The sequence below is a fragment of the Archocentrus centrarchus genome, chromosome 19 (genome assembly GCF_007364275.1).
Source record: "Archocentrus centrarchus isolate MPI-CPG fArcCen1 chromosome 19, fArcCen1, whole genome shotgun sequence".
NCBI classification, from domain to species: Eukaryota; Metazoa; Chordata; class Actinopteri; order Cichliformes; family Cichlidae; genus Archocentrus; species Archocentrus centrarchus.
The window spans coordinates 16,825,275-16,849,747 of record NC_044364.1 but is presented as its reverse complement, the minus strand read 5'-3'; the positions used below and the strand labels follow the sequence as shown (position 1 = coordinate 16,849,747).

Sequence of the window (24,473 nt, the reverse complement as noted above, 5' to 3'; positions counted from 1 at the left end):
GGGATGCTTACTTTGTGCTGCTGCATCTCTCTCTCTCTCTTCACACAAACACAAACACATGCATGAAGATGGCTTCCCACCTCCCAAGACTTCCAGCTGGCACAAACATATCTCCACACACACACACACACACACACACACACACACACACACACACACACACACACACACACACACACACACACACACACATAAATACCTCTTGACTACTGGCTTGAAAGAGAGAGAGCGAGAGAGAGAGGGGAAGAAAAGAGAGAAGTTAGCTGAAGAGGGAGGGGGGCGATGGGGCAGAAGCTTAGGGAGAGTCGGAGAGAGCACAGGGAAAGAAGAGAGGAAAAGTTGCTGAAGGAGGAGTTGAGAAGAAAGAGGGATGAGGAGTATGCAGTATGAAAAAACCAAGGAGAAGACCAAAGGGGATGCTGCTGAGAGGAATAAAGAAATTAAAGAGTCCAATAAGGTAAGAAGAAAGAAAAGAATGTTTGTGAACAGCAAGGAAGGGAGAGGAGAAGGGAGCGAGATGTAACGACAAAGTGAAGGACGTGCAGTGTAGCTTTTTCTTTGTGAAATGAAGAAAATTCCTCAACAAAGGCATGCAGTGCAGCTTCAGCAGCAAAGGAAGTGGGCCACTTCAAGGACACACACACACACGCACGCACACACACACACACACACACACACACACACACACACACACACACACACACATGCACACACAGAAAGGAGAGAGGATGTTTAGCAGAACACAGATGAGTGAGGATAAACTGAGGCAGTGTTGAAGAACTGAGCTGCTGTTGGCAGTACTTTTCAGTGTGTGTGTGTGTGTGTGTGTGTGTGTGTGTGTGTGTGTTCATACGAACATCTTTGCTTGTATTAAATGTCTGTTGGCAGGTGAGATGACCAATTAGATGTCAGACTTCAGCCTTAGGATGAACTTGCTTCATCAGCAGTTAAGCTGCAACTAAACATTTTTTTTTGCATAGATTATTTTAGTTTATTTAATGTAAAAATGTACAAATACAACTTGCCTAATAGGGAAAAATGTCTATTGTATTGGGTTATTCTGTCTGACCAGCAGCTTGAAATCCAAAGATATTCTTTTTTACAGTTAAACCATCATGATCAAATATTTCCAAATATCTTCCTTTATAAATAACTAAATTACTGATAATATAAAAAAAAAATGCTGCCAATCAATCCATTCAGCAACTAGCTGCAAAAAGGCTTTGCTCTCTGTGCTTCATAATGCTGTACTGCTATTGTGCATCGATACTAAGTGAGATACTCTCTCCTGCTCCCGAGGGCCCCTTGGGCAAAGAAGTTAACCTCCTGCTGCTGCAGTGGGGCTGCTGTGTGACAGCAGCTGCATCAGTGCTTTTTTTTTTTTTTTTCTGTATGAATTTATGTAGTTTAATGAGAGAGAAGGAGGTGCTCTGAGGTAAAGTGTATGCTCAGCAACTTTTCATTGTGTACACACAGGTAAAAAAAAAATCACAGCTAATGGATGCATGGAGTACGTTGGCGGCTTTGATGAAGAAAAAATGTATGGGTTCGCTCATCAGGCATCAGCGTGTGTGTGTTTGTGTGTGTGTGTGTGATGCAGCAGTAGGGAAGAGCAAAATTAAGATTGTAGATGTGCAGCGTTTTCTACCTCTTGTCAAAAGCAAACTGTAGTTTCATGAAAGACTTCATGTTTGTATGGATTCTGATGTTTTCTTTTTTGTTTTAATCATATGCTTGCATTGGTTTTCCTGCAGTTATACAGCTGAAGTGAAAGTAAAGTAAGTCAGATTTGCCATTTTGCTGCAAGACCTGTCTAAAATATTCTGTTTCTGATTGGTCAGCTGACTTAACCAAATCCTCCGATTTGGTTAAGCCTCAACCGGTCATGGCAGATGACTGCCCCTCCCTGAGCCTGGTTCTGCTCGAGGTTTCTTCCTGTTAAAAGGGAGTTTTTCCTCCCCACTGTGTCCAAGTGCTTGATCATAGGGCGTCGTTTTGACTGTTGGGTTTCCTCTGTAATTATTGTAGGGTCTTTACCTTACAGTATAAAGCGCCTTGAGGCAACTGTTGTGATTTGGTGCTCTAAAAATAAAATTGAATTGAAGTTATGTATTGTAACGTTCTGAGTGAGTGCAGGTGCAGCTCTGCTGATGTCAGAGTTCAGCACTACCTGCTTGAACCAGATCTGACCCAGAAGAAGTGGAGACTGCTGTTGGAGTCCCGGCCTTACACAGTGTGCAATGCTTCCATGCAATCGTGACACACACAACACTACTTAATAACAAAGATGATTTATTGCGTCAAAACACACAGTATAGCAAACGCAGTATGCTGAGTATGCCATGGTGCATTTCTGATCCACGGCTGAGGTGAAGACTCAAGCTTCAACAGAGAGCAGGACAAAAGCCAGAGCTAATGGCAATGTTAGTCTCAATAGCAATGCAGCATGTGGACACTAAGGATTATATTATGTTAAAGAAGAAACCTTCATTAAAAAAAGTAAAAGTAATCCCCTGGTTCCTCAGTTCCTCAGACTCTTATGTTCACTCTGGCTGCTAACCACCGAACATTTGAAACTTTGCTTGTAGCTGAGGCATTTTACAGTTAGAGACTCTGGCAAGCAAATAAAGAGGCTGGAGTGCAAGGCAGCTGCTTATTCTTTGTTTGAGGCTGTGCCAAACTAGCCGCTAGGTGAGCATTATGGAAATGTGTTACATAGTGACATTGATAAGTCATGGAAGAAAAGCCTGGACTGCAATCAAGGCATTGCAGGTAGTTTAGCAGCAGTGTTTCCTATGGGAGAGAACATCTGCCCTTTGGATGGACTTTGCAGACCTTTAAAATGAGCAAAAATGTAATCTACCTCACCAAATGAAAGAGCATTTTTTTTAAAAGTCTTAAGTAATCAGGTGCCAGTTATTCCTATATTCACAGGTGTTCATTTTTTTTTTTTTAATTTTGCTAATATTTCTATGAGGCAACATAAAGAATACTCTGAAAGAAAGCATTACCCAATTGCAAGCTGCAGTGGTGGTGGACAAGTTTGAGGTTTGCACTTGTTTGAAGTTATCTGAGGAACCAGATCCTCATATAACTTCAAACAAGTGCAAACGTCAAGCTTGTCCCAGCATATTTTGCTGGACTCTGGTGCCCAGCAAAATATGCTTTCAAAGCATTTCTGGTATTTATGTTTCAATTTAAAAGCTAAAGCCATCACTGATGTGTGGAGAATTAAAAGGAAACGTATGGAAAAACCAGCGTTTGATGAAAGGATTGGGAGCAAGTTTGAGTGCTGGAGTGCAGCTCAGCTGATGATTAACGTTAAGAAATACACTGAGCATTGGGAAGGTAGAGCAGGTATTCAGCAAATTTTCAGACCTTTTCATAAAAGATATTTTGACATGGCGCAACAGAAAAACTACATTAATCTATAACACATAAAATCTCTGTGAACTCCAACATGATCGAGAGCTGAGCAGCCAAAATTAATGCACAGATACCTCTTAGAACAACAAGTTAAAGTGACCTAAAATTGTAGTGTTTACGCACTTACAAAACGGTGCAAGAATCGTGGGCCACCCCCCCACTTCTATATATTTTGACAGTTTCCAGATGGTATTGCGTGGTGGATCAAAATCTTATGGTATTTTTCTGTGATCACAATTCCATCAATTTTGACAGGATCCCCAACACCACTGGTTGAAATGCAGCCCAGACCATGACAGAGCCTCCACCATGCTTTTCCACTGTCGGACCTCTCTCCTGAGCTCCGTCATTCAAACTGACAGTGATTTGAATCAGAAATTTAAACTTTGGATTCATCACTCCGTAAGACCTGTTGCCACTGATTTTCAGTGCAGTTCTTGGGTAATTTAGCATGCCTCAGCCATTTCTGCCTATTTCACTTCCTTAAGAATAGCTTTAGAACATTTCTGATGAGGCTTCAGTGGACCAACTGGGGCAGGCTGGTTGTAACAAAGACACAACTGGTTCTTTGCTCTGTTTTCTGTTATGTGTAGACACAACACTGACTCATGAGTTAAGTGTGTTTTTTATGCTTGAATGATTCATAGGTCAGCATTAAGCTGTTCAGCAAACAACAAAAAAAAAACATTCCTCTGAAAATGGTCAGGTACAAGGACTGGACTGAAAATGAACATCATTGTGTTGCCTGTCAACTGCAGTACTGTGGTGTGGACGTGTCCTAGTGATACTAAAAAGGGGGCCTACTGTGCTCAGTTCCAACTCCGAGAATAAAAATATGGAGATGGAAGTGAGCATAATTTTTCTAAAAAAAAAAACCTACTAAATGACAGATACACAAGTCAAAAGTACAGAAATATTATGAACTCATTTTTTCAATGACAAGAGTATCATGTGTTAAACGAAATGCACAGGAAACGAGATGACATTACCGCATGTGGTAATAGGAGACTGGAACAGGAGGAGCTGGGGACACGGAGGGAAGAAATCAGCCAGAGTCACTAAGAGCGCTGTGAGGCAGGTGATGCACCATTTATCTGATTATGAAGACCTCCTTGTTGTCTTTATTGAACATAACTAGGGGGTGTTTGAATGTGATTGGCAGGAGTCAGCTGATGCTGATCAGCTGATGTACAGGAAACACCTCTGTGTGACAGTGACATTGTTTCTGGTCATTAATGACCACAGCTGTGTCCCAAACCCTCTTTATACTTGTTTACTTGAAAAAGAAAATGATGGTGGCCAACTCAGGCTCCACCCACGTGCTGTTTGACCCTTTTGTTTGTAAATGTCAGCCAATTAGAAGAAAGTTAAAGCGAGTGTTCAGACAGCACTTATTTAAGCAAAAAAGCAATTTTACTGATAGTATTTGTTTTGCCAGACAGAGACCCCAAAGCAAATTACAAATCATACAGAGACACACACAAGAAGACAATGCGGGTACACAAAGCCATGGTCACACACACACTCATGGAAACATGAGCGTTTACAGTGTGTTGTTCTGGTAAATTATCAGTAAGCAGAATGATCAAGAGCATACACAGGTGTTTAGTATTGTATATGCTAAAATAAGCACAGATATAATGACAAGTTAAGCCCTTCTGTGAGGGGATCTGGTGGCTCCGTGTAGCTGTGTTCAGCATTTTGCTGATTTGTTTTGGGCCAAATCAGTACAAAGTTGTTGTTAGTGATCACTTTTATTTCTGACACAAGGCGAGGCTCCTCGGTCCATAGGGCGCAGGGGTTCACTGAACGATTTGATGAGTATAAAATTGATTGATGCTATTGTCTTGGCTCTAAACCCAATCACTGCCTCTGTGATGTTAGACCACCATCATCAGAATGGCGTTACCTTCATCCACTGGAGATCCATACACCTTAATAAGACACACTCCTTTGATTTGTCACCTGTCTGTATCTGCATCTAGCTGCAGCCAGTCATATTGCAGTCCTTCATGTAATCTGTGTAAGCTTGTGTTTCCTGACTTTAGCCAAGGCAGCACAAGTACCCCACTAAAACTACAGCAGGTCTGAGCAGAAGTGCTGTCTCAGGGAACCGTAGTACAAACTTTTTCAAGCAAATTTAAATCATGCATTCCTGCATCAGGTATCATCTGTCACTTACGACAACAAGTAAAACATTATCTAATGAGCTTGTTCTCTTTTGCATGTATAAAACCCTAGTTTGTTTGTTTTTTCCCCTCTAAGATTTTCCTGCAGTCTTACCATTGTTTGCAGTCTGGGAAGAAAAAGACGACAGAACCAAAAGGGAAATGTGAAGAAGAAGAAAAAAAAATGATACAAATGATAGCAGAGGCGAGAAAGACGGGGGGGAGGCAAAGAGAGGGATGTGCTTAGAGGAGGAGAAAAATGAGATGGATAGATACATGCTGATGAAGAGAGATGGGCATGGAGAGATTGTGCCCTCCTTGTGGCTGCTGCAGTGCTGTGCAGGGAGCCGATTCATCACGACCAAATAAACTACAGAAAGTGGAGGAGAAAGAGCGAGGAGGGGAAGATAGAAGGCATACACTGGTGTCAGCATGCAGTCTGTTATCCACTGTCCTTTCTTTCTTCCACTTATCACTCTCTTTATAAGACACACAGCCCAGTGTAATGCTCAGGTTGCCATATTGTGTCTTTTGCATGCATACTGTAAGTGTGTGCAGTCTTGTGCATGTGTTCTGCAGATTTCAGTAGAAGCCTCAGGGACATTGCTATGCTAATATTGTCTTTCGAAATCTTGAATTAATGCACTAAGAGCTCTTTCTTCTAATTATGCACGAGAGAGAGGGAGAATAGCAACAACTGGTTTACCTTCCCTTTCTGCAATTTTTTTTTTTAACTCTTTATTTTGTTTGAGCATTGTGCTGGTAATTTTCCACCGCTCTGTCCTCTGACTGTCTTTTATTGCTGAAAATATAAAAAGCAAAAAGCACACGCAGTGGAAGCTGATGGAGAAAAACAATTAGCTGAAAATGGCTGAAAGCCACGATGAGCTGCAGACTTGGGTGTTGATTCTCTGCAATCATTTCACATTACTGAAAGTCATTTGATTCAGTGATTCTGAAAGCTACAGTTTGAGAAATCTCTATAAACAGATTCTGCATAAGCATGTGCAGAATTGGATGGAGAGGACAAGGGAAGATTTTTCTCTTCTTGAGATTTGCATGGCAGGTTTTGGTTGTGTGTAGGTATACACACCACTTTGAGGGCAAACGAGGAACTCCACTTGCTGGGGTGCAGTCTGATGGCAACTTGGCTTTTTAATGTCATCAGTCCAGTTTTTCTCCTAAATCAAAGCCAAAACATCACACTAAACCATTCATTACTGCAGATAACTGTTCTCATATGTGGAAATGAAATCAATCAAGACCAAGAGAGGGATGCATTTACAAAATCAGATCAATGTGGCTGAGGTTTCCATCTTAATATCTAAAAGAAAATACAGTGGAAAAGTAAAAGAGGATTTCCTTCGCGGCAGCTTTTACTGTCTGAGCTCATTTACTTTAGGTTGTAATTAAACTTTCACCTTTTAACTTTAGAAAAACGTTGCACCTGGCCTCCGCTTTTCTTTTCACCCGCGCTGTCAGTCGGTATTTTTGCCTGCCGTGTACCTGCAATGCTAATATACCAGAAAACATGCTGTGTTACCATGCCAACCTGCAGCCATGAGCTGTCATGCCACCAAACTTAGCCTTACTGCATATTCAAAAATGGTAATTCCACTGATTATTGTGGCTGACGCAAGTGCACTTTCTCCCAGTTTCTAAGCAGCAAATAGAGAACAAATCTTGTGACGAGCCATCCCAAATCTAGATTTAGATCACATTAATCATGCATAAATATGGCTGTCCTGGTTCTTAAAGGATTTGTTGAGTTTTGGTCTCTGTTTGTTTTGGTTCAATTGATATTCTTTCTTGTGTTTTTATAGTGTTCATATTTTCCCAGTGTGTCCTTGTCTTGTCTCCCTCTTCTTCTCACTTCCTGTGTTAATGGCAGTGTGTGTTTCTACTGTGTTCTCCCTCCTTTGTGATTGTCTATGCTGCCCTCATTAGTTTCACCTGTGTCTTTAATCAGCCCTGTGTGTTCCCCTTTGTCAGTTAATCTTTTTCCTATTTTTTCTGCCTTTTGGGCTCCTTTTTTTTCTGGCCCTTTGGCCTTTCTGTATCATTTTTTTAACTTTTGCTTTTTGTTATTTAATCTGTGTCCCGCATTTGGGTCCTCTCTCTCATACCTCCTCACAGAGGTCTTGAATCAGTACAGACAAAGTGTGCAAACATATTTTAAGAAATAAACTATGAAATGCCAACTTTCCCTAATATACAGATGCTTTTAAATCAGTTCCCAAAAGAACTGTGTATTCACAGTTTTAGTTATTGCTCAGTCAATATCTGATTTAGGGCTGCATAAAACGATTATTTTAGTAATCGAGTATTCTATCGATTATTCCAGCGATTAATCGAGTAATCGGATAAGAAATACTTTTTTTTATTAACAGTTTATCTGCATATTTTAACTTCCGTACTGCAGTTTCATGTGAACAAACAGCGGTGAATGGAGCAGCTACAAAGTTCTCTTTTCTTCACCTTAACACTTGCTGATCAGGTGCTTGATTAAGGACCTCCAGCTGTTTCACAGATTTAATGGTGGTTACTAAAAGAAAAAGCTGCTGTTTTGGACGCTGGAAAAACGTTTCCTTTTTCACTACTTGAGCTCACCGTCACAGCTTCGCCTCTTTGCGCTTGCGCAGTTAAAACCGCTGCCTGCTATGAGTGTTTTCAAAAACTAGTGGCTGCGGGAGCCATGGCGCATGTGTGAGTAATGGTGTAATGCTTTGTATTCACAAGCATTCTCGAAAATACGTTTCTACTGCAGGTCTATATTTAGTCACTAATAAGGGATTAAAGTATAAAAAATATTTTGAAGGAGCCCCTCGGTCCTGGGGGGCGGGCCTTCCGGTACTGAACCATCGCTAGTGCTAATGGCCCGTGCTCGCTAGCAAACCAGTTCTGGTAGCTACAGCTGAAGTAAAGACAAAAATAGCAGCTGAAATTCTCAGCGAGCACAACACACACAGACACACAGAGAGCAGTGGAGGCGTGGAAATGCATGTCAGCGACAGTTGCCACCCGTCCCGTAAAGTACGGAACACGGCATGTTACGGAGCCGTATTCCACGGAGTCCCGTAACATACGGGGTTCTGTATTTTACGAGACAGGTGGCAACTCTAGTGATGATCCACTCTGTGTTAAAGGAAATCCATCGCAGCGACGGAGAGCTTTTTAGAATGTGTGCTTGTGTATACGTGAGTGATTCACACTCCAGTCCAGTAGGTGGACTGGAGTGTTCTATGTTGGTTTGCCAGCCCCCAATAAACCCACAAAAAAAACGTCAGCACTAATGCTGCTAATGCTAGTGAGGAGCGCCGCTTACACCGAGACAGCTGAGTGCTGCAGAGTTTAAACGAAGCATCGACACAGTAAATTTGTGTCGATAAATTTTTAGAATCGATTTAAACGAGTTAATCGATGAATCGTTGCAGCCCTAATCTGATTAATGGGTTTTATCTGTGTAATATAGACCTTTGGGCCATGGGGGTAGTGGAGCAGTATTGTGTAACTTTAGTTAACAGAAATCATATGCAGCTTCCCGTTATTTCTGATCATTTGATAATCAAAAATGCATGTTATTCTTGAGTCAATGAAGCCCAAATTAACAAAATGTTTTGCTTTGGCTCCAGAATTTCCTTTGTGCAAGAAAAAACCCTTTGATTAAAAATCATGTGAAACACATGAATTGCAAACTAACAAGAAAACAGAGCAAGCAAAGCCTGGAGTGTCTCGACCTCTCAGGGATACAGAGGATGATCAAACCCGCAGAAAAAAATAGAAGCAACAAGCTTAAAGATGCCCATGCTCGAAGAAGAGGGAACAAAAATTTAAGGAATAAACAAGATTAAGAAAGAAAGGGACAAAGGACTCGGTTCCAGTGGAAACACTGAATAAATAATAAACACATATATTGTCTTTCAGGTTTTGTGGCATCTTGACATCTTCCGCAGAAGTTTTCGACAGCTGACCACTCATAAGTGCATGGAGGACTCGTGCATCTTCTGTGCTTTGAAGGTAAAACATCCCCTCCTTTGGACCTCTAATGGGCTGTAGTGGTTTTACTGTAAACCTAAAGCAGTGCCTATTACTCAGTTGTATTTCTTTGTGCAGCACTGTGACAGTTTTCTTAAGTGTCTGTTGGTCCATTATGGTCCACAACTCACTTCTGCTTCTGTTTAATGGTTTAACATGTAAAGAGTTCATTATTCCATTACATTTATCTGGCAGCCAGAGTAGCATGACAGTTAAAGACAAGAGAAAGTATGGCATTGGGTTTTCACTTGTTTTTCCACAAACAGGAATGTTTACTTTTACATGTTGTTATATTCATTATTTGGGCTTGCCATCAAACTTTTTTCTGACTCTTCAGATACTGGAGAACAACTCTGGAAGCTCCGTTTTTTGTTTTTTTTTTGTTTCCTTTTTTTAAGCTAATGAAAGACTAAATTCTTGTTTGGATAGACACAACGGTGGGAGAAATCCATCTCTTTAAACACAGCAGGGGAGATTTGTGCAGTCAGTTATGTAACACTAATACTTTTGATTACTTGCTTTAAAAGAGGAGAAAAAAAGAGCTCACTAAATGAACAAAATTGCCGACTTTGTACACTTTCAATGATTTTTTATCTTTCATATAGAAATGTTATGAGACTTCTGTCACACTTTTATATATTGCTGTAAGTACAATATATATTTATATTGTATGGGAAGGAGACAGTTTCATGTGCAAAAATTCAGCTTTTTTTCCCATATGGGTTGACTTGATGAATAATCGTATTTGTAAAGCTGTGATTTTCTTATCACATCTTCTTATCCCATTGCATCTAATATGCCCTTTAGTGAGAAGCAACTGCCTTCACATGGATACCTACTAGGTGTCCTTTGGCATTGATGCCATATTGAGCTCAGTCTCACTTCCAATTCATCACATATGGACGCTTGTTCTGTCACCTTTAAACAACCATTTTTAAAGGGGGTTAGATTTTTTGTGTTTAACCAAACCATAGCCTTTTAATAACCTTCGTCAAGATGTTTTGGTGACCAAACCTCATCCATCCATCCATCCATCTTCCCCTTGTCCAAGGCTGGGTCACGGGGGTAGGAGCCTAAGTGAGAAAACCAGACCTCCCTCTCCCCAGCCACCTCCTCCAGCTTATCGGGGGGAACTGAGGTGTTCCCAGGCCAGCCAAGAGATTTAATCTCCCCAGCGTGTCCTCGGTCTAAACCTTAATCAAACAGCATAAAATTAAAAAAAAAAAAAAAAAAAAACAAGGAAAGTGCAAACCACAAAGATTTCAAACAGGATGTAAACAACAGTGTTTAGGTTCATGGTTTATGCCACAGCCACCCCTCATGACTCCTCATGTGGACTTTCTTGGACATTAGATGGAGGGATCCATTGTTGCCAAAGATGGTACTTCAAGGCACGCCTTTACCGCCAACATGGTGCTGGTCCCCAAACTACATGTCCATATTCCCACCAAAAAGCAGAACTAACAGAATCAGTGGCCTGCATCTGCCAGTATTTGGCAGATGCAGGCCACTGATTCTGTTAGCCATGTTCCCATGAAAATTACTCCGCTTTCTAACCTGATCTAACCTGTTGAAATGTGAAATGGTTCTCAAAAGCCATCAGCACTGGTGGAAAAGAGGTATCTGAGCACCGGGAATGAGACGTAGCTGAGGTGTTCAAATGGCAATAAGTGTCTCAGGTATGATTTATTTTGAAGTATCCCAGTTTTGTATTTTCACATCAGATCACTTTGGAAACCCTTACTCTGCTCTCATCTATTATAATTTGCAGCAGAAGCCAAATATACAATGCAGTGAAAAAGCACTGGGGGCTGTTACGTATTATATGTAAACAGGCTCACTTTGTAGTGTGTTATTTTGTGCTACTCTAACTGCCAAGCCGTCAAAACCCAGGTTTGGCCATAGTTTAAAATGTTTTCCACTAGTGCCCACTCGGCTCGGCTCGATTCGACTCCACTCTACTCAGTTTCATGCGTTTTCCATTATAGTTGAGTACCACCTTAGCAAGACGGCCTGAATGTCCTGTGACATAATTTGTATGTGACACAAACACGAACGGTCGCTCCATCTATCTTCCTGTGGATTCTGTTGTCGGCCACCAAGCCCAAAAATGTCTGTGCTGGTTAGTGTGCAGCCATTTCTCTTGTTGTCGGGTTTGAAAAACGGTGGTTTTGATTCATGTGAATGTGATTCTCATGACTCATCTAGTGATTTCACTGCCTGACCAATCAGTGGCATCCATTCTGTTGACATGAGATGTTGACATCAGCTCATTTTAGCGCACTTGGAACCGTGGCTGAGTAAGTACTAAAAAAGTACCTGGTACCAGGTACTGCTGCCTAATGGAAAACCCTAAAAACTTGCTAGGTACTAGTGGAAAAGCGTCATTACTTTCTTGCCTTGTATTTGTATGATTTCTTTCCTCTGTGTGACCTTTATTTTTGTGTTCTTCTTTCACAAACTGATCTAAAATCACACCTCATGAAGACAAAGTTTTCACATGACAGCAAACCTGCTAATCCACAGAGATTATCACTTTTATTTTTAATACCTGACATTTCATTTGATGCATTTAAAATGGGCTTTTGCTAGTATGCAGTATTTTCTCTTTTTCTGCACATTGTGTAAAATGCAACATGTAGTCCTGTGAATCACACGCTTTTTCCAAGCAAAGGAAAATATCTTATTCTTATCAAGTGTTTAGAAGCAGCACATTTATAGACTTCTTTACAGGTTAAATCAAGTTATCATATTTCATCATTTTAGCAGCAGCAAAGTAACCAAACAGAAGCTGAAGATCGGTGAAGTCGTGAGACCCTCGCAATGAACGAGCCTTATGCAGCTCTGTTCCAGCCATTTGTTGCATCAGTGATGACAAATATGTGTCTGAGTGAAGAGAAGTGCTGTGTGTAATGTGGTGTGGTGTAATTGTGTGTGTGTGTGTGTGTGTGTGTGTGTGTGTGTGTGTCTAGCAGTGTCGATGTGTGTGTTCCACACGCTGCTCTGTCTCCAGTGCTTCTCTGTAATTAATTGGCTGACTGAAAGCGCTGAGCTAGCAGAGCCCACGCTGGGATTCTACACACACACACACACACACACACACACACACACGCACACGCACACACACAAACTCAACACACGCAAGTCCTACTTGTATGCCGAACACGCTAGGCTGCTCCACACGTGCACCTTAAGATGCTCACAAATCTATCTTACACACACACACACACACACACACACACACACACACACAGGTTCGTGGGTGTACGGTATGACAGCTGTGGGCCTAGAAATCAAAGGTATTGTCACCGTGTTAGGCGTTTTCCTGTCACTTTCCATTAACCGTCCCGCCAAAGAACAGATGTAACATTGTTCTTACACTGTGTTTGTAGCTGTTCTCCCTACAGCAATGGAGATAAAAGTCTTTGAATAACCAAGCAAAACACACGCCAGATGAACTTTAATGGTTGGTTAAATTTTCAAGCGTTCATTTAAAGAGCCAAAGATATAAATGCGGATTATGGGTTCTTTTATTTTGGAGGGATATCTGCTGCAGATAAAGGCGCCTGCCTTTGTAGTAAACATAAGTTCAGAGGCTGCCTGTGGCTATCCCTTTAGAAATCACTGCAACACTTTATCTCGCGCAACAACAACACAAACACATACGCACACTTATAGATGCAGATACCCCAACACACACACATGCTGCAATGAGGAAGAAGAGAGAAGGAAGAAAAAGAGAGAAAAAAAAAGAGCAAAAAGGAAGCAGAAAGATGAATGAATGTGGGACTTAGTGTCGGTTGCTCCTGCCCTCAGACCAGTTCACACGCACACACAAACATAGATATATATACACACATGCACACTCACCTTCCTTTCTTACTCACTCTACCTCATCCCTCCCCCTTCTCCTCCCCCTCCCTTCTTCTCTCCTCCCTCCCTCCCTCTCTCTGTAGGATATATTCCCCCTCCATTCTCCTTGGCGCATTGCTGCAGTCAGCGCACACACGCACACCCTACTGCTCTCACTTTTCCTTTTTCCTCTTCTCTCTTTCTCTATTTCCCTTTTCTTATTCTCGCTCTCTCTCCTCTCCCTCACTGCATTACCTTTCCCACTGCCAGCCCTCGGCTTGCGCACACTCAGCCACTCTCAGGCTGAAGCCTATTGTTTTATAACATGTCCGGTCCACCGGATCACAGCCATCTTGCTAGATTGTGTCCATAATTTCAGAAGTAACACCTTAAATGAAGAAATCGTTAACTTAATAGTGTTAGGGTAAATCACACTTCCCAGCTTCATTAAATGCTTACTTGGCTTAATTAGATCCTAATTTAGGCTAGACTTAAGATTAGCGCTGCAGTCAGGCTTGAAAATCCAGTTTAAACTCACATTAATTTTGTTGTGAACTTAATGTTTGAAGTCAGTTGCTCGGTGATTAAGTGGAGGGAGATTAAGTTTGGTCGAAGGGAACTCTTAAGATGCAACAACAAGCATTTCAGCTGTCGGTCCCACAGACTTATTTGCTTTGCCAAATATATTTTGAAGGAAGCTGGAGGGTTATTGCAGGGTTCAGTGAATCTGGCTTGCAATTTAATACTATATTAATGATAATGACTGAAAGCTAGTTTGGGAAATCAAGCCTCTATTATTTATCATATAGGATTTTCAGCACTTCCCTGCAATGCATAAAAAAATAACCTCTAAAGATATAATTAATTTAGGTAAATGGCAGGCTGAAAATGAATAGATGGATCACTAAAAAAAAGTTGCCTTACAAGTTTACTTGTTCTCACTTTTGTGTTTGCTGTTCCTGCTGGCTGCAGCTTCACAAAAAAGTACTGAACAGCATTCAGCAAAAAAAAGAAAAATTGAATCAAAATGATTTTTGTTTTATGAGTGTCCATTTTCAGGTATAGTCTGTAGTCAGATACAAAAACTTTTTATAACTTACATTATTGTTGATAAGTTTACATGTGCTTCGTGGATCATTTTTTACCCATTTTTTTCTGCTGGATTAGCCTTTTGTTATTCAGTCAGGACCACTATATTTAAAAGAAGACTTGAGGGTATATGCTCAGAATTGACCAGGCATCAAACGTTGACAGAAAAGGTGGAGCTGAGGTGGAGGTGGGTTGCAAAGCAGCCCCCCATTTCTTCCTATTTTCCGAGGAAAATAAGAAATAGGTACAGTGATTTACACAGCACAGCACTCATTCATAATGCAGCCATAAACCATTACAGAGTCTCCACCGCATTTTACAGATGGCTATAGACAATATTCTATTCAATTCAATTCAGTTTTATTTATATAGCGCCAAATCACAAGAAACAGTCACCTCAAGGTGCTTTGTATTGTGGGTAAAGACCCTACAATAATACAGAGAAAACCCAACAATCAAAATGACCCCCTATGAGCAAGCATTTGGCGACAGTGGGAAGGAAAAACTCCCATACTGTGGAAGAGAGCCAGAGATTAATAATAATTAATGATTAAATGCAGAGTGGAGTAAAAACAAAGTAAATAAGGTGAATGAAAAGAAACAGTCCATTACAAGACCCCCCCCCAGCAGCCTAAGCCTATAGCAGCATAACTAAGGGATGGTTCAGGGTCACCTGGTCCAGCCCTAACTATAAGCTTGATCAAAAAGGAAAGTTTTAAGCCTAATCTTAAAAATAGAGAGGGTGTCTGTCTCCTGAATCCAAGCTGGGAGCTGGTTTCACAGAAGAGGGGCCTGAAAGCTGAAGGCTCTGCCTCCCATTCTACTCTTACGTATCCTAGGAACCACAAGTAAGCCAGCAGTCTGAGAGCGAAGTGCTCTATTTGGGTGATATGATACTATGAGGTCTTTGAGATAAGATGGGGCCTGATTATTCAAGACCTTGTATGTGAGGAGAAGGATTTTAAATTTTATTCTAGATTTAACAGGGAGCCATTGAAGAGAAGCTAATATGGGAGAAATCTGCTCTCTCTTTCTAGTCCCTGTCAGTACTCTAGCTGCAGCATTTTGGATTAGCTGAAGACTTTTCAGGGAGCTTTTAGGACAGCCTGATAATAATGAATTACAATAGTCCAGCCTAGAAATAATAAATGCATGAATTAGCTTTTCAGCATCAGTCTGAGAAAGGCTGTTTCTAATTTTAGAAATATTGCGCAAATGCAAAAAAGCGGTCCTACATATTTGTTTAATATGTGCATTGAAGGACATATCCTGGTCAAAAATGTCTCTTTACAGTGTCACTGGAGGCCAAAGTAATGCCATCCAGGGAAGTTCAATTCAACAGGTTTGACACCATGTTTCTAAGATTTGTGGGGCCGAGTACAAGAATTTCAGTTTGATCTGAATTTAGAAGCAGGAAATTAGAGTTCATCCAGGCCTTAATATCTTTAAGACATTCTTGCAGTTTAATTCATTGATTTGTGTCATCTGGCTTCATTGATAGGTAAAGCTGAGTATCATCTGCATAACAATGAAAATTGATGCAATGCTTTCTAATAATACAGCCTAAGGGAAGCATGTATAATGTAAATAAAATTGGTCCTATCACAGAACCCTGTAGAACTATATAACTAACTGTAGTGTGTGAAGAAGACTCCCCATTTACATGAACAAATTGGAGTCTATTAGATAAATATGATTCAAACCACTGCAGTGCAGTACCTTTAATACCTATAGTATGCTCTAATCTCTGTAATAAAATGTTATGGTCAACAGTATCAAAAGCTGCACTGAGGTCCAACAGGACAAGAACAGAGATGAGTCCACTGTCAGAGGCTGTAAGAAGATCCTTTGTAACCTTCACTAATGCTGTTTCTGTACTGTGATGAATTCTGAAACCTGACTGAAACTCTTCAAATAAACCGTTCCTCCTGAGATGATCATTTAGCTGTTTTACAACATATTGAACCATAAATATCGAATTTGGATTCATTATTCCATAAGACCTGTTTCCACTGATTTTTAGTCCAGTTCTTGAGCAATTTGGCACAACTCTGCCTTTTTTCCCCAGTTTCAGTTCCTCAAGAATGGCTTCTTGACAGCCACCCTCCTACTGAGACCATTTTTTATGAAGCTTCACTGAACAGTAGGATTAACTGAAGCCCAGATGCATCTCTCAGGTCCTCTGTCAGGTCTATGTTGGAATGTTTTAGGGCTGCCACTTCCCCTTCTGTCCTCCACTTGTCCCGTTTTACCCAGATTTTTTAAAGACTTTTGCACAGTACTCTATATGAGATTTGCCAAGTTGAAGTACAGAAGGGTATTACAGCACACCCTGCAGTACACTGTACAATATGCCCTGTTCCCTGTGTTTCTGGATTCTGTTATTTATATTACAACAAATATACTTTTGTAATTAACTGTTGTTTCCCCTCCGGGATCAATAAGGTTTCAAAAAGTCTTAACACTTGCTCAGGGCAGCTTCTGGCACCTGTTTTAATAAGTAATTAATCTTTCATTATGTTTTCAATCAAATTGTTTGGTCTATAAAATGTCAGAAAAGCCACAATTTCCTGAAGGTGATGTCTTTACAAGTTTAATTTTGTTAAACCAACAACCCAAATCAACAATTACAGAAACAAAGGAATTAAAAATGATGTAACACTTCAGTATCCGCCACATCTAGGCTGCAGTCGTGATTTTATATTTCTGGGATATCAAACTAGATGGAACCAATGTAGACATAATCATGACCCATGGATGCTGATGAACTGTGACTGTGCTGAAATATTTGTCATTTAATATAGTGTCTCGAAGTCCTCAAGACACAGAGCACCTGCTGCCTTTCAGTACAGCCATCTAATCAGTGACTGAAATACCACTGGGACAGAAACCAGCAGAGCACCAACCACTCCTCCGACACGTCAGAGCAACTTATGTTTATTTCTGTTTTGGGCTGTTTTAGTGTTGGTCAAAAATAGTTGCTTGGCTTTCCTTTTTTTTTTTTTTTTTTTTTCCCCTGCTGAGAATTTTTACCATCAAAAAATTAGGTCATTTTTTATCCGTCGGCAGTCTGGAGGAAGTCCATCCGCGCTTTTATCTCTCCCTCTTTGGACACTGCAACGCTCCTTCATCCAGCTTTAGTCCAAACTAACTCTCAGTGCCCCTGTTTGAACTCCGTACTGGTTTAAGTGCTTCTGTTGAGACCTATATCACTACACTTGAGGTTCAGACTATGTTGTCTTGTTCTGCTAGTAGTGCTGCTACTTTTTCTGCAACTGCTGCCACTATTTACAAGAGTCTTGCTAATAAATAAAGGAATCTCTGAATGTGTGTGTGTGTGTGTGTGTGTGTGTGTGTGTGTGTGTGTGTGTGTGTGTGTGTGTGTGTGTGTGTGTGTGTGTGTGTGTGTGTGTGTTCACCCAATCCTCTTCAGCCTCAGCAGGTGTTTTTGTTTGGGACCCAAGTAAGTGCAGTGAGGAATCTGAGGTAGTTTGGATGATATTATTTTTGCAATAGTATTTAGAAAGTACTCTAAATATATATATATATATATATATATATATATATATATATATATATATATATATATATATATATATATATATATATATATATATATATATATATATTTTATTACGTATTATATTATATTATAAGTGTTTACATTTTTTTCTGTATGTGGATCAAAAGTGACATCAGTGCCTGATTTTTATCTAAATTCTATTTGAATGTAGGTTTTGAGCAGGAATTATTTATGGATTTCCATATTTTTCATTGAGTTTTGACCATGAGAATCAGTTCTGTTCCCCGGAGCAAACTTACCCTCTCAAACATATTTGGCTATAATTTCACAATTATACCTACATGGGAAATGATGACTGTGCCATTAATCTAATCTTATTTGCAAGTACAATTTTGGCTTTCAAAAATTACGAAATGACAAGCTTATCTCATTTTTGCAATGATGCTCTCACTTTGCCTTGTGCTAAAAATGGAGCACACCCCTGTTGTTCACAGCAGCGACTAATGCCTCCCTAAAAGCCAAAATGCACTCCCTGCCCGGTTGGGCATCTTTAGTTCAGTTTACAACTGATTCTTTGGTTTTCAGCTGAATTCTATTTCATTTAAATACAAAAAGTCAATGAGTAATTGTGTCAAATAATTCTGTCAGTACTGACCAAAATAATCACTAATGATGTGTAATGCCTAAAGCGGGGGATCAGGGTCACAAAATAAATCTGAGAGATTGCATGATGATCAAAATATAACTAACCTAAAGAACAGCAGAGACCATTGAAAGGTTATACAGTAAATGAGGCGTGGGTTGAATAGCTGCACTTGCATGAATGTAAACATTCCTGTCTTGTTCCTCTTCAAAATGCCTGATCCTCCTTTTCACTCTGGACGCTGCCCTCAAAACACACTTCAGTGGCCTAGCTTTTTCCTCTGAGCCTCCTGCAACAGTTTGATTCGGTTTCTGTTCTGCTGCTACAAAGCACTCTCAGAGCTGTTTTTGTCAGAGAAAAGTGCACTACAAATGCCATTTATTATTGATACGGTCTGATATTGAGGCCAGCTGAGCTGTGAGCCTCGGCCGTGGCGTTTGTTTCAGTCCAGTCAGAGTTTGTTGTGCCTGACAAGTTGACAACTAGTTGCGTTGTTTTGGTTTTTATTTTTTTTGTTTGTTTTATGGGTCAGTTGACAGAATATTGTTCCCTGTCAAGAGGAACCATGTTTAACTGAACATGTTGACAGAACATGAGGTTTTTTTTTTTTTTTTCAGCTACTCTGTAAAAAGTAAAGCAACAGATCTTTCAAGGAAAGAAAAGAAAAACCTAATTCCTGCACGTTTGTATGTTTGCAGAGCATCTTTGCTCAGTTCCAGTTTAGCAGTGAGCGGGTCCTGCCTTCAGATGCACTGCGGAGCGCTCTGGCCAAGACGTTCCAAGACGAACAGCGCTTTCAGCTGGGCATCATGGACGACGCTGCTGAGTGCTTTGTGAGTCTGCGACAACACTTAGCCATACACACACACACACAAACATAAATAGGAGAGGTGAGGGGATGCCTAAAGGCTGATCTGAGTGAGTGTTTGAGGAACTACCACATCTTTACTGCAGTCAGAAGCCTTCAGGGGAGAGGAGATATCGAGCGCAGCAGCCTCACAGAAATAAGTCTTTTTGTCAGGCGTGCAGTGTTCACATTTTGTTTAGACTCTCTGTGTTTGTGAGGCCGCCGCTGGTGCCTGCTGGGTTGTTACACTGTTTTGCTGTGAGAGATTCCTTATCATCTTATCCACTGTATCTTTAAGCTTACTAAAAACAGACCTTATTTGAATGTAATGGGCAAATAAACCAGCAAATCCCCTCAGGGCTCTGCCACCTAAATTCAACAATTATCTTTATCTTTGGCCAAATAATCTGGCCAGAACATAAAATTATTACTGCTTTCTTGTAGCTGAAGCAAACATAAGTATAAGGGCACTATAAGGGTAAAGCGCAAACCTCACCCACCCCAAATTTTCTAGGCTGCAATAGATACCACCCAGTGTTGTCACCCTCCATCAGGTTCAGCTATATTTTGATGTTATTCCATGTCACTGGCCTTATTTCTTAATCTACAGTGAATCACTTTTTGACCCTATAATTTTCAGCATTCTGAATCATTAGATCTGGAATCCTCCGATCTCACAAAGGCAAAGAAGCCTTTTAAAAAATTGGGGATCCAGATCACCACCAAAATGTTATCAATTCTTTCTTGTACCACCCCAACAACTCCAGAAATATTCATGGAAATCCCGTCAGAATTTTCCACGTTATCCTGCCAACAGACAGACAGAAATGTGCAGCACCAGCTAGAAACCGAGAACGTTCGCCTTCAAAGTAAATGTCGTGCCTCAGTGCTGCAGCCAACATGTTTCAAACTTTTACGTCCAGTTTGTGTTGTGGTTTTCTCTGTTTCACTACCATGTTAGGAGAAGTTGGCAAGTGTTTGCGGTCTTCCATGCAAACTGCTGAATGTGTGAGCTATGTGCAGTCTGCTAGCTAACAAAGCAATCGCAGCAGGGTTTCAGTGCAGAATAGTACACCTCTTTGCAACCGATTTTACCTAAAGACTGCCAGAAACCAATAACTAAGTCATTTGTTTAATGCCACCTGATCGGGTTCATTAAATTGTGCAGTACATGATTGAGTTCTCAAAAATATTTGAGTTCTATGTTTAGCAAGCGGAATATTTCGCAGACACTAAAATATTTTGGTTGCACTCCAGTCCCGAGGTTTTATTACTGAATGTCTTTACACTTCCTCAGAGTGTTCCTCTTTTAAACCCTTCTTGTTGCTTTCTTTTCCCCACTTTTGTCCTCTTTCTCTGCCTCTTTCTTTCTTTGTGTGTATTTTATGTGTGTGCCTGAGAGGCGCTGTCTGATCGATTGGTAGTAAATGTGTTCAGTCAGGGAATCCGTCGGCTTCTTATGAAATATAGATGCAGCTCCCACGGTCAGATTAACAAGAGCACCAACAGAGAGGAGCGATCAAACACACACACACACACACACACACACACAAAACCATATTCTTGTAACGTACCCCACACATTAACTGATGTCTTTGTCATGTGTTTCTCAGGAGAACCTCCTGATGCGAATCCACTTCCACATCAGCGCGGAGAGTAGAGAGGACATCTGCACAGCCAAACACTGTATTCCACACCAGAAGTTTGCCATGACTCTGTTTGAACAGGTAACAGGCTGTTTGCTCCTTCTGCCCCTTTAAAGAGCCGCTACACCGTTCACTTTTCGAGGGCATTAATCGAATCGTCCAAAAACAGGAGCGTGATGTCCTGTTATGAACCTCAGAATGCTTTTCATTTCCAGTGTGTGTGTAACAGCTGTGGAGCCACATCAGACCCCCTGCCCTTCATTCAGATGGTTCATTATATCTCCACTACATCCCTGTGGTAAGACAAGACGCACACCTACACACTCCTAAACACACACACACACACACAGACACACCGACACACACTGCAGTAAATCTGGCAGCAAGCTGTGGCTGGGTGGGAGTAAAAGAAGGTACAGCGTGTTCTCTACTTCCCTGCACGGGTCCCGTACTGAACTGTGCGCGGCGTCACACATTATGTCCACACACGTGTTTGTTCATGCAAGAGCAGGTGAGGATGTGCATGACGACTCCCCCATGTACAGGTAGATGATGTTGTGTTGGCAAATACACATGCAGGTACATCCACACGAAGGGTGGCGTACTTGGAGCTACATAAAAATGGTACATCAATGAAATACGGAACAGGGGAAGTAATCAATCAGGTTTTTGATTCAGTGGACCCAGGGGCCAGCATAAATCTATAAGTGGAAGTGAAGGCCGGAAAAGCCAAACAAGATGGAAATAAGAGGATAGATCCTCCAATGTCCCTTTTGGAAATGAAACACAGCTGAGGAAATAGAGGAATGAATGGGGGGCAAAAGCACAAATAAACACTCTATGTCAAAGTAGTTGTGGGGCACAGAGGTGCCACCACTCTGTGTTTGTGCCTGTGAGCACTGCCAAGCTATTTTTACCCTTAGTGAAGCCTGTTGTTTACAGTCTAGATAGCCAAATATGCAAAAGTCAACATGAGTAAGATAATCAGAGGGCACCGAAAAGACAAAACCAGTGTCTGGTTCAAGCACAGTTCAGACAACTGAAGTACATGTGTGTACCTGGCTGGTGTCGTTGTTGCATTTTCTGCTTTCTTAGACTTGCGTCTGACTGTGTATCTGAAGAGGAGAGGTTGAAATCGAGTGAGAGGGTATACAGACAAGAGGTTGAGTTCATTTGAGGTTAATGGAAGGGGGTGAGAGGAGGAAAGGAAAGTGGCTGGGAGGAGGACAGATTTGGATGGTTTTTAAAATTGTTATTCTTAAAGGAACATGTCACTAGAAAAAACAACAAGCAAGTGAACAATAGAAAAAAACAGTGCTGATTCATTGCACGCTTAATCCCGTACATGGTACAGCCTGAGACAGACTTGTGAAGTTTATTTTGTATTCACAGAGAATTATAATGTATATCTGAGTTTGTCCTTCAGAGGACAATTGTGCTTAAAAGGGATAAATTCAGCTTAGCATTAAAGCGTCGTTGCTTTAAGCCTCAGTGAAGGAGATTGCCAGAAAAAATACAGCTATGGTCCACAAGTAAACCTTTTTGAGTTGAGAAATTTTCCTTTAAAAACAGTAATGTTGACATGTGGTTAGTGCTCGATTATCTCAGGAGGGTCAAAGATCACCGCCAGCCAAATAGGATTTAGAAATGTTCTCAGACTTACAGTTTTTTTCCTTTTTTCTTATTTTTTTTCCTTTCTATTATTTTTTTTCCTGTGCACAAATGGTTGCCTGAGAAAGATGCAGGACTAAATATAATTTGCAGACATTTGCTGTAGCCCCTCTAGAGTGGCTCCGTAGCGTAGCGGTTTACACGTTTGCCTAACGAGTGAAAGATCTCCGGTCAGGAAGAATCTGCCAACTCAAACTCGCACAGCTACCCGCTCTGATGATCTCTTGTGAATAAGGGAGCATCCGAAAGTTGCTTCGTTGCATTTTCTGTAATACTTGTGGATAAAAATTTGTTGAAAGCCTTTTTACTTTTCATCGCAAGCATCAGCATCTAAATTCAGAGAAAGAAACAGATGAACTTATTAATTTTAAAAAATGGAAAACATTGATTTTCTTTGGGGTTTTTTTGTCCAACTCTGGGATGCATTCGTTCACTGGGTATCTGATTGTGTGTGTGCGTGTGTGTGTGTGCGTGTGTGTGTGTGTCCAATGCTGCAGTAACCAGGCAGTGAGGATGCTGGAGTGCAGAGAGAAGCCCACGCCGGACATGTTTGGAGAACTGCTCCGCAACGCCAGCAACATGGGAGACCTGCGCAACTGCCCTGTGAGAGCACGCACACACAGGACACGTTCACATGATGCACACGCATTCTTTTCAGTGTCTGCAGAAAAGGCGCGCTTCATTTTGTCGCCCCTTCCGTGTTCAGCTCTTTGCTTCCCTTTTATCAAAAGAGAAATGCAATCAGGAAACTAAAAGCAGGGCGAAAATCAGATTCTGAAAATACAATTTGCACTGTAACTACTGGTTGTTTCATCATTTCTTTGTTATTTTTCTCCTCTCTTGGCGGGCTCGCGTTACGTAATCAGCAGCTCATTTGCATTATATTCCCATTTTTCTCCTCACTTTCTATTACCGGAAGCATTTTCCGAGTTGTCCTCGTCGACCTCCTGTACAGTAAATGATGGCAATCATCAGCTTCTTCTTGCAGCAGAAAACTGTGTTTGGTTGCTCAGAGGAAGATCAGTTTGAAATTATATATCAAGATAGAGTATTTTTGGGGTAAGCACTGTGCATAAACTGTAAACTGTATTCTCAAAAGCAATAATGGGAAGAGGAAGAAAAGAGTATGTGAACAAAGGAATTTTCAATGATTCCTTTGTTCTGGAGGTTTATGTGTTGTGCTGCCACATGGGAAAGTGCTGCTGCTGAATAGATCCAGTTTGGCCCCACACACACACACACACACACACGCACGCACACACACACACACACACACACACACACACACACACACCCCTGTCTGCCAAAGTATCTGTATAAAGAGCCTGCTTTCTGGGCATAGTCGAGCAGCTGGCCCTCTCTTCACGCAGCACAACCACCACTTCCACTGCTGCGGCCGCACTAATACACACCCACTGTTTCTTTAACCACGGTAAACGTTGACATTGTGTGTGCAGTCCTGCGGGAGACACGCAACCTGTCTGTGTTTATCTTCCATCACTTGCAGCACTGATCTTTTGTTAATACCACATTGGGCTCTGCTCAAACAAAGTGATGATATTTGGATGGAAGC

At 41.1% G+C, this 24,473-nt stretch overlaps 1 protein-coding gene across 1 annotated transcript in view; it reads left to right on the top strand.

Annotated features, from left to right (window-relative positions):
- The window catches only part of LOC115798558 (inactive ubiquitin carboxyl-terminal hydrolase 54-like), a 51,559-nt gene that overhangs the window by 11,607 nt on the left and 15,479 nt on the right, over positions 1–24,473 (top strand). Inside the window, exons 3-7 of the mRNA XM_030755439.1 lie at positions 9,519–9,611; positions 19,435–19,569; positions 21,197–21,310; positions 21,445–21,527; positions 23,398–23,503. Of these exons, the coding sequence (XP_030611299.1) occupies positions 9,519–9,611; positions 19,435–19,569; positions 21,197–21,310; positions 21,445–21,527; positions 23,398–23,503 (531 nt within the window). The remainder of the gene's footprint in view (positions 1–9,518; positions 9,612–19,434; positions 19,570–21,196; positions 21,311–21,444; positions 21,528–23,397; positions 23,504–24,473) is intronic.